The sequence below is a fragment of the Podarcis gaigeae genome (genome assembly GCF_964106915.1).
Source record: "Podarcis gaigeae genome assembly, chromosome: 5".
In the NCBI taxonomy this organism is placed as follows: domain Eukaryota; kingdom Metazoa; phylum Chordata; class Lepidosauria; order Squamata; family Lacertidae; genus Podarcis; species Podarcis gaigeae.
This window is the reverse complement of record NC_139681.1, coordinates 54,340,189-54,356,387: the sequence shown is the minus strand read 5'-3', so window position 1 is coordinate 54,356,387 and position 16,199 is coordinate 54,340,189. Positions and strand designations below refer to the sequence as shown.

At 44.4% G+C, this 16,199-nt stretch overlaps 1 protein-coding gene across 8 annotated transcripts in view; it reads right to left on the bottom strand.

The window, feature by feature from the left end:
- SORCS1 (sortilin related VPS10 domain containing receptor 1) overlaps positions 1-14,826 on the bottom strand; it is a 435,672-nt gene extending 420,846 nt beyond the window's left edge. For 7 of the 8 annotated variants that reach the window (XM_083741538.1, XM_083741541.1, XM_083741540.1 and 4 more), the window contains exon 1: positions 13,449-14,825. In XM_083741538.1, coding sequence (XP_083597664.1) covers positions 13,449-14,192 — 744 coding nt within the window. In that variant the 5' untranslated portion in view covers positions 14,193-14,825. Of the gene's footprint in view, positions 1-13,448 lie in introns of all 8 variants that reach the window. The other variant, XM_083741539.1, reaches the window with a different exon arrangement.
- Between the last annotated feature and the right edge of the window lie 1,373 nt (positions 14,827-16,199).

Below are 16,199 nucleotides of genomic sequence, written 5' to 3'. Positions count from 1 at the left end.
AGCTATTCTAGCCTGTGGTAAGTTCCTTTCCAATTCCCTGTATCATGATTAATTAGAGCTTGAGCAAGTCAGCTCCAATGGACAAGCTAATAAAAATCTTATTAGCACCAATGCACTCATTCTGATTTTAGAGTTTCTATTAAATGTTTGTTTAGTAGCAACAATGTGCTGAGGATGAAGATATCTCATCACCTCTACTGCCTCAGTAGAAGAAATCGAACTCAAGACCTTAGTACAAATTCCAAAATTGCCCTTCTTTTCACGTAACGGTTTCTGTTCAAATTACTGATATATTAATGAAAACTTGCATTATATACATTAGCTGTGGTGGATTCAAAGGACAGTTTAAATAATTGCTTCATTGCTTATAACTGCAATCAGCCTAGAAGCAATTTAGACCTCTCGACACCAATGTGGCACAGCCCTCTCACACTGAAAGAACTCCAGATTTCACAAGAAAGGGTCATTTATTTGAAAGTTAAATTTAAACACCCGCTACACGAAAGCCGCCTGTGATTATTGGCTACCTAGATGTGTGATGTGGGGCGCTAATAAGTCAAAGGAGCACACAAAGGCTATGTCAATACTTTTGCATGGATTATCTATCCTAAAGAAGGAACGCACATAATTTCAAAACAAATGAGTTTGGAATTTATTTTTCTTTTAATAATCATGCAGTTGAGTGTGCCTGGAACAGTTGCCATGTGTAGGAGAACCAAACTTCATAAAATATTTCATCCACGTTGAATACACAAAGAATATATTGTGCTTGGCTTTTTATCCACGTTCCCCCCCCCCCATCCACTCTGCCCTTCCCTGGTTATTCATGCCAGACTGAGCAGGCCTTTGCATAACATGAAATTAGCTACAACTGATATTCAAATTTTAAGGGATATTAGGAAGCAAATTGTCAGATGCTAGCTGCTAAGCATTCAAGTGTGTTGCCCTGGTGGCTGGTGGCAAATCTACTTGATGAATAGGTTCGGGCTCTATTCTCCAGACACTGCAAGTTCTCTGTGCATTATAGGCACCCCATGTATTTTTATGTCAGCCCAGCCAGTCCAACAGTACTTCTTCCTGCTGCTGCAACATCAGAGAACACAATGGCAAAAGAGACTTGCTTTATACCCTTTGCCTGTTCTGAGCCAAAACACAGCAGGTCACTTCACCTTCATGCACTGTAATGTTTCTTAAAACTAAGAGAGGTTCATTGGCTTTGAGGCTTATGGGACTCTGAAACGCAGCCATTTTAATTCACCTCCTGCTGATTAAACAACAAGGGAACCAGGCAGCTGAAGGGCCTAGTCAGACATTTTTACCCTCCGCTTATTTCATATGTGAATATGCATATAATTTCCAAAACATTTAGACAATAAGAAAAGTAGCTTCAGTGGCAGATGCTAGTGGAGGAATCAGTGCAAAGTGAAGTAGCTATTAAGGATGGGGTGGAAATTCAATGAGGTTTGGACTTTATTGCGAACCTAATTTTCATTTTCTGAAACATTATGCAGACCAAAATAACTCAATTCAAAATATGCTGCTCTCTGAATGTTTCGATGGAGTTCTCCAGCCAAATAATGTGCAGCAAAATAAGTATATTAGGGGAAAGCATGCATAAAATGTACATATTAGTAAAAATAATGTGTAAAATGCATTGTTGGAGGAAATTGTTTGTAAAAAAAAACAACCCTCTGTATCAGGCAAAAATGCATACAAAATGGCATATATTAGGAGAAATGATCAATACCATGCTGATGAATTTTCATGATGACTTAAAAAAATCATGGACTGATCCAGAAATGTGAAGAACTGAACTTAAGACAAGAAAAATAAACTGATAGAAACAAAAATTGATACATTTGTCTGTCCCCAAAAGCTATGCACACCTTTGATGACCATTTAAGTTACTTAATCGACCATATTTATATTTTGAAGACAAATCATGAATGATTGTATTGCAGCAGCAGTCCATTCCAGCAGTGCTCCAGAGACAGAAAAGAATTGAGGGGGTGCGGTGGGGAGAGAATGAGTTTCTGTAGGAGTTTAACACCTCCTATTGAGACTGCAGTGCTCAGTTGTGCCAGTTTATTGATATCCACTGCCTTAGGTATACACAACTGGGTTTAGAAGTGATGCATAAAAAAATCTAATTATAGTTTGAAAGGTCAAGAATAAGATTCCAGCATATCATTCAAATGCTGAAAATGACAGCAACCCTGTAAAATCTATTTCAGATACATCAGTACACAAAAGGGTACATCTAGGTTAAATGATGATGAGCAGAAGAAATGACTTGCTGGATCAGATCAAGGTCCATCTGGTCTTAGCAACCTGTTTCCAAAAGCCACCAGCTGGCTACCACCAGAAGATGACAAGCAAGGCATGAAAACGATCACTTTCTCCTGTGTTCATTATTCATTCATTTTATTGGTATGCCGCTTTTCCACCAGAAGAAACTGATGCTCAAAGCAGCTGACAACATATAAAACAATACATTTCAAAACCAAAGAGTGCATAAAGAATTCCCTGATAACATAACAAAACAACACAACACAATAGCAAATACAATAGCATACAGAAAGCAACATTTCAGAACTATAAATATAACATGATTACATAAACAACATCCAGCATCCAATAACAAGGGAGCGTTACAGTTTCAATTTGGTCCTAGAAACACCGCTTCCATTGATGCTGCTTGCAGCCCCTTTCCTGCAGCAAAGACTCTCCTCCCTGAAAGAGAGGGGAGTGGTTGTGGGCGGGAGCCCGAGCACCGCCCAGCAGGGGCGTTGCCCCCTGCCTCCAGCTCACCTGGCTGGCACTCACGCCCCCCCGGTGGCCACCCAACCAGGTGCCGCGGTGGGGGCGTGTTCAGCAGCCTTTTGCTGCAGTGCCAGCCTTTCCCTGGCCTCATTCCTCATCATCGTCCCGTCACGAGTCACCCACCCTCCACTCCCTTTTATTTAGGGCTTAGGTCATTGGCCTTGCTATGGACCTTAGGTTGGTCGCCCTGGTTGCCCGGGGGGCCTGGTAGGAGTTTTTCCATTTGGCAATAGGCTTTTTGGTTTTTTCGCCTACCTCGTAGCAATCGTCACAACTTTTGTGGTATTGGTGGGTAGGTTAGGCATTGGAATAATGTGTTGTGGTGTGTCAAAGTGCTAGGTGTGGCCATCACCTATGCCTTCAATTTTTAGGGGTATTCCGTTAAAGGAATCTGGCGGTCGTGTATTCTGTCTGATGCCTGCTTGGCGGGAGGCCATGGCACAACCCGCGGTGACAGCAGGGGTGAGCCTATAGTTGGATTAGCATCAACAGGTGATGAACCCCTGGTGAATAAACCCACTTGTTTCGATCCAATGCCTAAGCCAATAACTTTTCATTGCTGTAATCAATAAAGTTGTGGCCTTTTCTAGCCCATTAACCTTATATCACGTGTCCTTGTGTCTTCATTTCACTTCGCGGGGGTCGGGCCCTCGAACCACAACTTACAAGGCTTCCAAGGGCAGCGGGTGGGGTAGATGGAAATATTCCTCCCATGAAGTTTGTCCCCAGTAGCTGGTATTCAGATGCACACTGTCTCTGACCACATAGGTTCTCCTCAGCATTTTTGGCTAAAAGCACTGAAAGAAAAAAGACTGACCTGTCTTTCATCAAAACTAAGAATGGGGAACCTGTGACTTCCCAAGATGCTGTTGAACTACAACTCCCATAATCTCTGACCATTGGCACTCAACAGCATCTGCAGAGCCACAGGTTCTCCATCTCTCATCTACGCTGATGGTTTCCATAAGGATTAGGCAAACACAATGGATATCAAGTCTATTTGATTCCCGTTGATACTTTCTCTGCAATTATGCAAAATTAGAATTTCCTATCAACTAGCAATATTGCTGTTACTACCTCTGCTGGATGAATTGATCAAAGAGAGCCCCATTCTAGTTCAATGGTTTGAAGTGCGCACAACACATGCCTAGCGCTCCATTGGTAGAGAACATACTTTGCATGCAGAAGGTCCCATGGTCACTTCCCAAACTATCATGTTAAAAGAGCTGAAGGAGCAGGGCTGAGATATGAACCTTTATCTTTAATCCCTTCATGGACCTATAGTCTCACTTAATAAAATAAAAGCAAGGTTACATTCCCAAAGTCACTTGGCAAGTGAAAATCTTGAATCCATGTTCTCCAGTTAAAAGACACAACTCATCTGTAAAGAACAATTGGTTTGTGTTCTTCATTCAGCACAAGCCAGTTTCCCAAAAGCTAGTGAATCATATTTCTTTTCAGTCCTTTCCATCACAATAGAGTTATTCTTGGGGGTGGGAGGGGAGGATATTTTCAGTATATCTTGTTACAGAAATTGTATAGTTTTTAAAAAGCTAGCTGGGCAACACAGTGGAAAATATAGCTAGAGATGAATCATGACAAAGGCAGAAGAATTATGGCACCCATTTGGTTTGGTTCTGAAACATGAAAAGCTGCTTTGTTTTTTTGGTGAAACAGTTTTTTGTTTCAAGGGCTGATTGCAGTTTGTGTTGGCTTCTCTCTGCTGAGTGCTTTCTCACTGTAGGAATTTGTTTCGTATCAGGAGGGCATAGGAGAGATTTATGAAGTATAGAGGAGTATGATGACTATTATGTGAGAAAGGCAAAAAGGGGGAACTTTGGGGGGCATTCTTTTATTTTTGATGGAACTTTATATGTCGCTGCCATTTTTAACAAAGCTCTACTCAAACATGCAAAGATCCCATTTGTTCTGAGAAGCACTTTGTAATATTAAAAACGCACTGACATAGCAAGAGACACGAAAACTTTAATACTCAAGAAAGCGTAGAAGGTACTTCAGGATGATATAAGGAATGTGTTTGAATCCACAATGCATGCCCAGTACTCATGTGTTTTGAACACACCCACCCAAGAGGTTTAGGACCTTTTGTTGGAGATTAAAACTTGTGCTTGATATGAATGTGTGTTTACTCTTAATCTTATGCCCCAAAGGGTTCTTGCACAAGAGGAATAAAGAAAGATTGGTTTATTACATGAAATGAAAGTGACTGAATATATGGTTGCTCCTTCAGATAGCCAAGTTACAATTACTGTGGGCAGCAAATCACACAGCATCCACACCTTGATCTAAAGAGTAAAATGATGCCTATTTCAAAAGTTGAGAGAGAGAGAGATTTGTCACAGATCCATGCTAGAAGTGAAGAAAGAAAGGGAGGGAAGGGTATACCTGTTTTGAAGTAAGTATCACCTCAGTCCCAGATCAAGAGGGAAGTGCCTTTTGTTTGAGAGTTATGCTCTCCCCATCAGTAACCTGTGCTAGCATGGCTGCAGGGTCTTTGCCACCCATTCATTGGTCCATGATCCAGCAAATCATAGAGTGCATATGGTTCATAATGGGAATCTTATATCAAGTTATGCCAACTTTTACTCATGTCATGATCTACAGAGATAAACCACAGGAAAGGCTTAGATTGGCATCCAGTGGTACCTCAGGTTACAGACACTTCAGGTTACAAACTCCGATAACCCAGAAATAGTACCTCGGGTTAAGAACTTTGCTTCAGGATGAGAACAGAAATTGTGCTCCAGAGGCGCAGCAGCAGAGGGAGGCCCCATCAGCTAAAGTGATGCTTCAGGTTAAGAACAGTTTCAGGTTAAGAACAGACCTCCAGAACAAATTATGTTCTTAACCCGAGGTACTGCTGTACACCATTTCAAGGCCATTGTTTCTCCCACATTCTGATGCCTTCTTGTTCTGCTCACTACAGTGCTACATTTTCTTCTTATAAACCCATGCTAAACTTTAATGCCCGCTCATCTTGTTTGTGACCTCAGAAGAAGAACCAAACATCGATCTTCCCTTCTTCATAGATTTGCATTCTTCAATCTGATTTGCATCATTTGATGATTGTATCAAAGGGATACCTGACATGTGTGAATAATTACTCTTCCATTGAACACCATCACAGAGAGAACTTTCATCACCTCAAATGAAGTCAGTCCTGAGGATGTTTACATCTACTGTCACTGTTATAAAGTAAAGCGCATTGCTCTGCAACATAAAATAGCCTCTGACATTTATTGGAGGTGTTCTCCTGAATGCTGCAAACACAGGAAAACACACATTTTGAGAGTCACACTCTGAGGCATCCAGAACTGAGCTATTATTATACTTTACAATGTTCAAGCGTTATAGGTTTGCAGGTATAAATTCCCAGGTAGCAATTGCACAATTGTTCAGCACAGAGGATTCTTCCACCAAGGAATGAAGCTGCATTCTCCTTCTGTCTTTGTGTTGTACACAACCTTGCATTTTCAATAATAACCACAAGGAATCTCATTATACCATCTTATCTCCAAACTGCCTCATAATGAGAGTTTTTCTTCTGAAGCCAATTTCTTTGCTTGATTATTTAGAGAAATAACTACAGGTTTCTTTAAAAGATACAGCCTATTTGTGAGTCTCCCTCTTGCTTTGCATCTTATGAAGCAAGCTGTAAGAAGGTCTTTCTGTGTGAGACCATACATTTCCACCAGCCCATCTCCAGGGAGCCATTAAGAGTTTTGATTGCATAGGCTACAACTTTACGCAAACTGAACTAGGAGCAAGCCCCACCGAACATATTAAGTCTTGCTTCCAAATAAGCATGCATAGGTTTGTGTTAATATGAATAATATTTCTGGAAGTGAATGGAAATATGTGCACCAGAAAAGCACAACGTAGACCACTATCCATATTAGAGAACAGTCATGCTATCTTTGTCAGTGTGGCCAGCCAATGCATTTCTTTGGAGGTGGCAGCTAAACACTTGAGAAGCCTGCTCCCTTCCTCTATGCTTATGCATGAGCACAAAATGGACTTGCCATGCAATACAGATATCCGCATCACTTGTTCATTTATTAAATGTGTGAAAAAGTGCAATAATACATACAATGAGACAACCATCACAGAATTTGTTGCATTCTGTGGTTGCTGTAGCTCCACCTCTTCTTACTTGTTCTACTGCTGTGGGTGCAGAAGACCTATCCTTTACAGGCATTGCTGCAGTGTCATGGTTTCCTGTTTTTACTGGTTTGCTTAATGATGGCTCCTATGCACTCAAACACAGGTTTGTTGTTCATGATAACGGTGGTGTTTCAAAGAGGACAAGAAAATATTTCCCTCTCATTGAGGCTGTTCTCTTTCCCCTAGAGGTAAAAAAAACAAACCACAAAAAACCTGGCTTCTTTTCCCAGTTAAAATCAAGATTAATCATAAAAACAAAGGCAGCCATATTGGTCCATGAGAAAAATAAATAAACCTCCAAAATCCACAGTTGGGCATAGTGCTGGCCCAGCCATTAGGCAGGGCAAGCCCACTATTTCAGGTGGCACATGCCCCCCAGGCAGCATGCTCACATGTGTCCCACCTAGCTATTGCCTCTGCCAGCAGCTGGGAAGCGCTGCCACTGTCAATGCTGATTGCATCCATTTCAAGTGGGATCTCACCCAAAATAGGTTCCAATGCTGGTGCTGCTTCTTCACTAGCAGCGGATGTGGCAGGATGCAGCAGCAGAACAGGCAGTGGCAGGAGCATGTAGGTGGTGGCAGGAGTAGTAGGAGGAGCAGCAGGGCAAAGTGGCACTTCCCCTTTTGCCTCAGGTAGTGGAATGGGACACATCGCCTCTGGCTGCGCTGTGTTTTTATCAGGACCATTCAAAATGTTACAAAGTATTGAGCAAGCTTTCAAGTTCTCCAGAACTCTTCATGAGGCAAAAGGCTATATGAAGCAGGCCAGGAGGCATAGATGGGCACACAAAATAAATGCCCATACTGTATCAGCCTCCCCAAACCTGACATACTGCAGATGTTTTGCACTAGAACAGGACTTCACTTTCAAATTTCCATCCTCCTTGCCCATTGGTCAAGTGTGGTGTAGTGGTTAAGAGCGGTGGACTCGTAATTTGGTGAACCAGATTCCCGTCCCCGCTCCTCCACATGCAGCTGCTGGGTGACCTTGGGCCAGTCACACTTCTCTGAAGTCTCTCAGCCTCACTCACCTCACAGAGTGTCTGTTGTGGGGGAGGAAGGGAAAGGAGATTGTGAGCCGCTTTGAGGCGCCTTAAGGGGAATGAAAGGCAGGATATCAAGTCCAAACTCCTCCTCCTCCTCTTCTTCATTTATTGCATTTATATCTCAATGCTTCTCCAAGAGGTTAAGGATGGTGTATATGGATCTCTTCCTCTTCCATTAATCCCCACAACAACCCTGTGACATAGGTTAGACTGAGAAGCACTGACTGGCCCCAGGTCACCTAGTGATCTTCACAGCTAAGTGGAGATTTGAAGCCAAGTCTCCCAGTTCCTAGTATGACACTCTAACCACTATACCACAGCTTGGGGCTGATAGTACAGTGGTACCTCTGGTTGTGAATGGGATCCGTTCCAGAGGCCCGTTCACAACATGAAAAGAGCGCAACCTGAAGCACCGTATCTGCGCAGGTGCGCGGTGCAATTTGGCGCTTGTGCACATGCACGAAGCGTGATTTAGCGTTTCTGTGCATGCGTGAGCAGCGAAACCCGGATGTAACCCTTTCCAGTACTTCCAGGTTGCCATGGAACGTAACCTGAAAGAACGTAACATGAAGCAAACGTAACATGAGGTATGACTGTAGTTGTAATCCAAAACTTCATGAGGTCACAAAGTTTTATTTATTAATTTCATATCCTACCCTTCCTCCCAAAGGAGCCCAGAAGAACCCAAAGGTTCAGGAAGGAGCATCTATATCTGTAATACCCCACCCAGTCCTCTTATCACACAACGCATGCATTATTATAACTTCAGACATTACTACAGTTTTCCACAATAAAAAACAACCCTCAAACACATTTTAGTGATTAGGCTACACTGTATGGCTGCTTTAGGACCAGGCTAGCTTGACCACTCTTGCCCATGCATTGGCAACCTCCAGACTGGATGACTGCAAACTGCTTTATTGCAGCTGCCAAGAAGCTGCAACTAGCGCCTAATATGGCAACTAGCGCCTAATATGGCAAAGTAACTCACTGGAGCAGAACATCTCCATTATATTACACCACTGCTGAAAGATTTGCATGGGCTGCCAATTAGCTATCAGGCTAGATTTTAGTGACTAGTACTACTGTATAAAGGCCTCTGCAGTTTGAGATCAGAATACCTAAAAGTATTCTTTGTACCCTTTGGTACATCCCCTATGTACCAAACCCGGCAGATACCATATTATCAGGAGATCCGTTCCACGCAGTGTCAATTCTGGGCCTTTAGTGTGGTGGCACCCATACTTTCAAACTCCCTCTCATAACATATCAGACAGGTGTCATTTTTACTGTCTTATCATTGCCTGTTGAAGACTGTCCTCCTTCAACAAGTCTTTTAACTGGAATTGTTTTATCCCACTTGATAACCAGATTTATTTGAAATTCTATATTAAAAGCAATTGTTTTTATATATGTACTTGTGCTATATGTGTTTGGTGTGTGTGTGTGTGTGTGTGTGTGTGTGTGTGCATGCGTGCAGTTGTTTTAGATATGGCTTTTATCACATTGTGAAATATTTCTTTGGGATGTTTCATAGGATAATAAGTGATCTAACAATTATGAGATGAAACTTTTATTATAATGGGATGGAATAAAATTATTCCATGATTGTTATTTCCAAACTGCCCTTTCTCCAAAGAGCACAGGGGGGTGGTACACAACAGAGTAAAACACTCAATACTGTAAAAAATAAAAGTCTATAAAATCCTTACATTCCATTAGCTATGGAATGTACACAATTAGACTTTCCTACCATTCCTTTTCGGTTTCTGTCCAATGAATTGCTTCAATAAATGCAATACTTGAACAATAAAGGGAATGGAAAGCCTTAATGAAATCCACGGGGGGCAAATCCCTGACTCCTTCCAGTTTTACCTACAATAGTGGCTAGGAGGACTGCCACAAGGTAGAAAGGCCCCTCTAACCCACCCTTACATAACTTGAGCTCTGAATAAATGACTAGGTTTTTGTGTCTGCAATAAAGCAAGCTAGTTTTTTAATATATTGAAAGATGCTCCTGTCAAAATACACCACCTGTCTAGCCTAGGGGTGACTAACCTTTTTGCACCAGGAGCCTGACTCCAATCAATTTTTGCTGATCTTCTGAAGGCCTGATGAAATTTGGCAATAGCTGCAGCTTAAAAGAAGTAGATACAGGTAGATGGAAATATTGTCCCCAGCCCAGATGCCTGATAGGTGCATTAATTCCCCCCACCCCAGACATCAGATTCCCTGAACAAAGAAGGGGGGAACCCCCTCTTCAGCTGATCGGCCGAGATTATCCAAGAAGAAGGGCTCTTTTTCCTGTTCAGGTGTGAGTATAAAGTTGTGAGGTGGCCACATTCACTTTTGGTCACAGTGGCATGCAGACCCTGGAGGACTGGCAAGGCTTTCAGCCAGTGAATGTTAACCACTCCTCATCTAGTCTTCTTCAGACATTCATCATATGAGCATGAGTATAAATGCATGCATGATAACTCTATCTTTCTATTCTTCTCCATGCACTCAAGGATGACTGCCTGCAGTAGAGAAGTCTCCTGTACTTGTGTAGACACCAACAACCACCTCCATGTGTTTAGTCAAGTGCCATTATGAACACATGAATAGTGAGAAATACACTGGAAATTCAGATAATTGTTTTCAATGTTTACATAATGTTGTTTAGATTCACACAATTCAGATAATATATTGACACAAGGCTAGATCATCTGAGCCTCACCTTTGGGTATCTGAGATGACTAAAATCATGATTGCCAGGAAAGGGAAAGTCCATGTGAGACAGAAAGAACACTTATGCGATTTGCAAGACCATCACATTCCAGATTGCTGGCGCTTCCACAACTTTTCCAAACCTTTTTAGAGATGCCTACTTTGCCTATTTGCATATTATCACTCTACATAAAGCACTGGATATACTGGTTCAGATATAGTCCTGAGAATCAACTCTCCTAGTCACACATTGTCATACTTATCCAGAGTCAACAATGGTCCAACACTGAATTTGGTTTTCAAATCTTGACACAACCAAAATCTCTAGTCAAGATGCCCCTGACATTTACTTTAGAGGGGAAAGTCACCTGAGACCGTAGATATTTCACTGGATCATAAAGACACCTTGCTTTCACCAAGCGGGATGATTCAGCAGCAAGATCATTTTGTGCAACGACAAAAGAATGGTGATTGCTCTAGATTCTGCAGATCTAGAGTGATCTGCTACACCAATTCCCTGTCACCATACTGTGATGTGATGAATGTGTCATGAACACATAAAATAATACGACTGACTTCTATCACCCATTTAAACACATGCAAAAGTTCAAAAGGATATGACCACTTGACTGAAGAACTTTTCTCTATTCACTTTGCAACAAGACTTGCCATAAAGGTAAATTGGAATGTGGCATTTTATAATTCACAATACAGTAATGATCAGAATTATATATTGTTTTAATTTAAAGTCCACATCTTATCTGTTCTGTGCTACAACCCAAGACAGAAGCTTTTAAGCCTATTTTTAAGTTGTAAACCATTGCTAAAGACATGAATCATATGAAAGATGTGACATACTTGTTCAATCAGTTTTAAAAGTCTGGAGTTTGAAGTAGAGGATTGTTTTTAGTGGACCTGTATTAGATAGAGATATCTGATAGCCAAAATGGGTAAAAGGGGGGAAAGGTCCCCCGAAAAGCACAAGGGTTTTTTGCATTATTGGATTAAAGTTCCTGAAAACCCTATAAAATTATGGCCTGGTCAATAAAGTCTGAATTCTCAAGAAGTGCTGATGACATCCTCATGAATACTAAATGGACATACTGTGATTTATACTCCCTCATACCAAAAGGAATTTATAATGGTAAAATCATCATTTTTTAAAGCTACAATTGAAAGCTGGCTCCAGGTAACAGGAACTAGAAGTGACAGACCCAAAGAATGCCTTAAGATGGAGCATGAAAGATTCAATGTGTATCTACCCTATGAATTAAAAAAAACTTTTCCCCTTTGTGTTTTGGTGCATCTTACATTTCCTTAGTTCTCTTTAACTTTGCAGGATAAAGTAACTCCCAGGGATCAGCATTATACAGAAGCCCAGTCTGCATTGTCCTAGTTCTCTAAAAGCTGATATCCAGTTTATACTAGGAAGTGTTGTGAAAGAAAGGAGCTCTGTTTATTTGGATAAATCTTCAGCAATGTAACACAAGAACCTTTTTTATTAAAAAAAGAGATACATGTTAGAATGAAAAGGGATTTAATTACTGTAGATATACAGGATGGAAAAACTCTCATTTTAGCATCAACAGGGATAAAGCACAGAACAACAGGTGAGCAGTTGTCCCCATCTTGCAACCTGAGTTTCCTTTTTATATAAATGGGCACCTCACCACCCCTCGGGAGCTGATGATATGTGGTGGTGAGCCAATCCTCAGTTGCAAAACCTGAAGTGCTTTAGTATGCCTGAGGGAAAGGAATTCAGGGCAGGCTTGAAGAGATTCTAATACTGGCATGCGTTTGATCAAAACTGTACCCTGATTGCTCATGACATGATCTATTAAATGAAAGCTAAGGGGCAATGAATTAGTGACATAATAGAGACTGAGAGACACTTTCTACCCCAGTGTCCCAGTACAAGAAACACAGTTCTATAAATTTTGCAGAATCAGCCAGTATCACACAGGGAAAGAGGAAAAGAAAATTGACTTGGCGATGGGGGAAAAAGAGAAAGCTGTGTGTGCTGGTTAGATACATGCCATCAAATGGGAAGCCGGAGAGAATATGGACAGACTGGAGATCAGATAGGATCCAGTGAGGAAATCTGGCCTCATAGGGGGCTTTTGGCCCCCCGACCACATCTCCATAATTCCACCACTCACCATGGAAATCAGGCTACAATTTGTGCCACTTTGCCATACCAGTAGCATCTCGGAAATGAAATATCCGACACTTTTCATCCGACTTTGAAACAGTTTGATCCACATCTTCCATCCTACACGCGACGCGACCTATTTTACCCTCCGTGATCTCAGCCCTTTCCCACTCGCAGCGCCCCAAATCCTCTCCTCGTACATTCCCGTGCGCTTGAATGCCCCGAGATGCAGTTCAAGGCTGTGCCAAGTGGAGCAGGAAACTTTCTGCCCCAGAGAGAAAGCGCCACACGGACGCACGAACAGAAGACCACCCCTCCCTTAAAACAACCGGGGGTGGGAGGACGCGAGCGCGCGAAGAAGGCGAAACTCCCCCCGAGGGGCACTAAAACCGAAGAATCATCCAGTGCGGTGGGAAGGCGAGGTTAGCATCCTGCTCCCTCAATCTTTTCTAGAGAACAGCAGCAGAGATTGGGCCATCTCCACCCCCCATCCCCCAATCGTGCATTATCGTGACAATGCTGGCTACTCACGCTACTGTTGTGTCCCGACCAGTGCACCATGGCTTGGTTATGCGCCGAATCCCCCGTGAGGGCAAAGGTCGTGCTCGTCAATTTCAGCTCCTCCAGGCGGAAGCGCGTGGCTTTCCCCGGCAGCTGCTCCGGACTTGCCCGTTCCCGGCTCTCCGGAGGCTTGTCTCTGTCCGCCGGGGCCCCTCGGGGCTTCCGGCTCGCCAGCCGCCTCCGATCCGCGCCGGGCTTCCTCAGGCGGCCCAGGGGCGCCGATCGGGCAGCGCGGCCGGCCTGAGAGTTCGCCACCGGGCGCCCGTCGGCGGAAGAGAACTTGGCGCGCCCGGCTCGATTCCCACCCGAGGGCGACGCTCGGCGGCCGAGCCGAGCCTCGGGGCGCTCGCCGCTCAGCTGCCGGGAGCCGGCCAGGCTGCGCGACGCGTCTTTCTCCTCGGCGGGGGCAGAAGCGGAGAGGGCTCGATCCCCGGCACTCGCCGGCGCCTCCTCGCCACCACCGGGGCGCCTCTCACCTCTTTCCTCCCCGGGTCTCCTCCTCGCCTCGTCGCCTCTTCGCCCCGCCGTCCTCAAGTGCATTAATAATCCGTCCGGAGCTCGCTGCTGCTCCCGCAGCTGGAGCTGCACCTGCCAACGGCACGAGCTGCAAGTGATTTCTGCCCCGATGAAGCCAAAAGTGAGGATCAAAAGCCATGTCCGGGCGGCTAACAGAGCAACGTGCCAGCCTGGGTACCAGCCAGTAACTTTTCCCATTGCCCCTGATGCTGGTGGAGGGGCGGGGAGGGAACGTGTGCGAGAGAGAGAGACGGAGAGGGAGAGAGAGAGCGACGGAGTGAGAGGGAAGCGAAATGGGAGGGGAGTTGGGAGAAGACGGCAGGTTGTGTTTTATTCCCAGATCTGCTCCTAAAGGAAGGCAGGGGCGATAACTCTCTCGAAGTTTCAGACCCTGGATGCAGTCTGGGGAGAAAAAAGAGGGGGAGAAAGGAGAGAAACACCCCGCTTTCTTTCCTTTCGGAGTTCCCCCTCACCCCCCAAAAGCTGGCGTCGCCGAGCGGGCTTTTGATGAAGGGGGGAAGCCACCACCGCGCGGGGGAGGAGCTGAAGGAGCGCGCGAGAGAGAGCGAGGGAGAGCGAGCGCGCCAGCCAACCCCGGCTGGTGATTTCTCCGGCTTGCCTTTGTAGAAGAAGTCACCACATCGCCTCCCCGCCCCCTCGCGCCGAGCACGGCTCCTTCTCGTCACTGGATCGGGAGGGACGGGCGATCCGCTCGCCCCCTTTCCAGGCGCCCGGCGGCCGCGCCAACTTCTCCCTCCGCCAGCCTTGCGCGTCTCTTGGCCACCTCGGGGAAAGCGGCGGCTGTGTTGGGAAACGATGTGAACAGCGAGAGCAATCTCCCTCGGGAAGGGGATCTGACGGCGTGTGCCACTCAAAGTTCCCTCACGTTGGCGCGGTGGGTGGGGAGGGGTCGGGGTGACACCCGCGAAGGTGGGCGCAAGGAAAGTGGGTGAGGGGCGCTCCGGACTTCTCTGCTCCTGCCCAGTAGTCCCTGCTGAGCATAACTCTTCTGAAATCTCAGCCAATGTCCACTTTGAACCACAGAAATTTCACGTCAGAAAGAAGCACAAACAATCAAGTGGGTGCGCGCGTGTGCGCATATCTATATCTTTATATAGAGCAGGTATAGTGAAATGAAAGAAGGCTCCTTGACATATTTCTCCGCCGCAGTTCAAAACAAACTTCCCGTAACAATGTTTAAAACTATATACAGTGTAGCATAATATCATCTTAGCCGTGGCAAAATCACAACAAATTTTCATGTCTCTAGTTTCCTCCGCTGCCCCTGCCCCCTGCTATGTTTCTCGCCCAAATGAAAATTTATGGTAAATTCCGCAGTGGTTCAGTCACTGGAAGTGGGATCTCAGAAAGAATTTTACACACGACAGAGTCACATGGAATGGAATAGAGTTTGTCCCCGAAGGATAGCGTTCTCTTTCCCAGCCTGAATGGTGTTTCCAACGTAAATAGTGGCTTTGTACACCCTTGTGATATTTTATTTGAAAGTGGAGTGCATATAACTATTTAAATAATAAATAAATAATATAACGGCACACCTGTTGCTTGAACAGAGGCACCGATCCTTCATGTGGCTGAACTTGACCTTGCCTTGGCTACCTCAGAGGTAGGGATCCACTTCTGCATGTACGCAAAAGCATTTGAGTGAAAAATCTGTGGATGCTTTTAGGTGTAATGCTAGCTTTGCAGCAACATCCCAGAACATCAAAGGAGAGATGAATATGATACTACATGATTCGTTTTGCTAAGGAGGCAGGATGGATGGTGGTTTAGAAGCACACAGACAACTAAAGTACAAAATGGAACAGGACCAAAAGATGAGCAGAGGAAGAGAGATCACACGCCAAAATGCATGGCAGCTGATAGTACAATGTGGATTGCACACATACCTGTTTAAAAGGTGAATGAATGTCACCAGAGGAAAGGGAAACAGCCAATCCAGGAATACAGAGCTAAACCAAGTTAAGATGCAAACAGCACAAACTAACTAATGACAAGTTCCATTTTTCATAAAGTGAGGTGCCTTTGGTCAGTGGTGGGAGACAGAGGATTGAGGTTGAAATCTGACAAGACAGAAGTAATCTTTCTGGGGGACAGGTGTGGGGGATTCCCTGGTCCTGGGACTCCTCCCTAAAGGCCTGGGAGTCATTCTGGACTCTCAGCTGTCAATTGAGGCCTGGGTCAGGT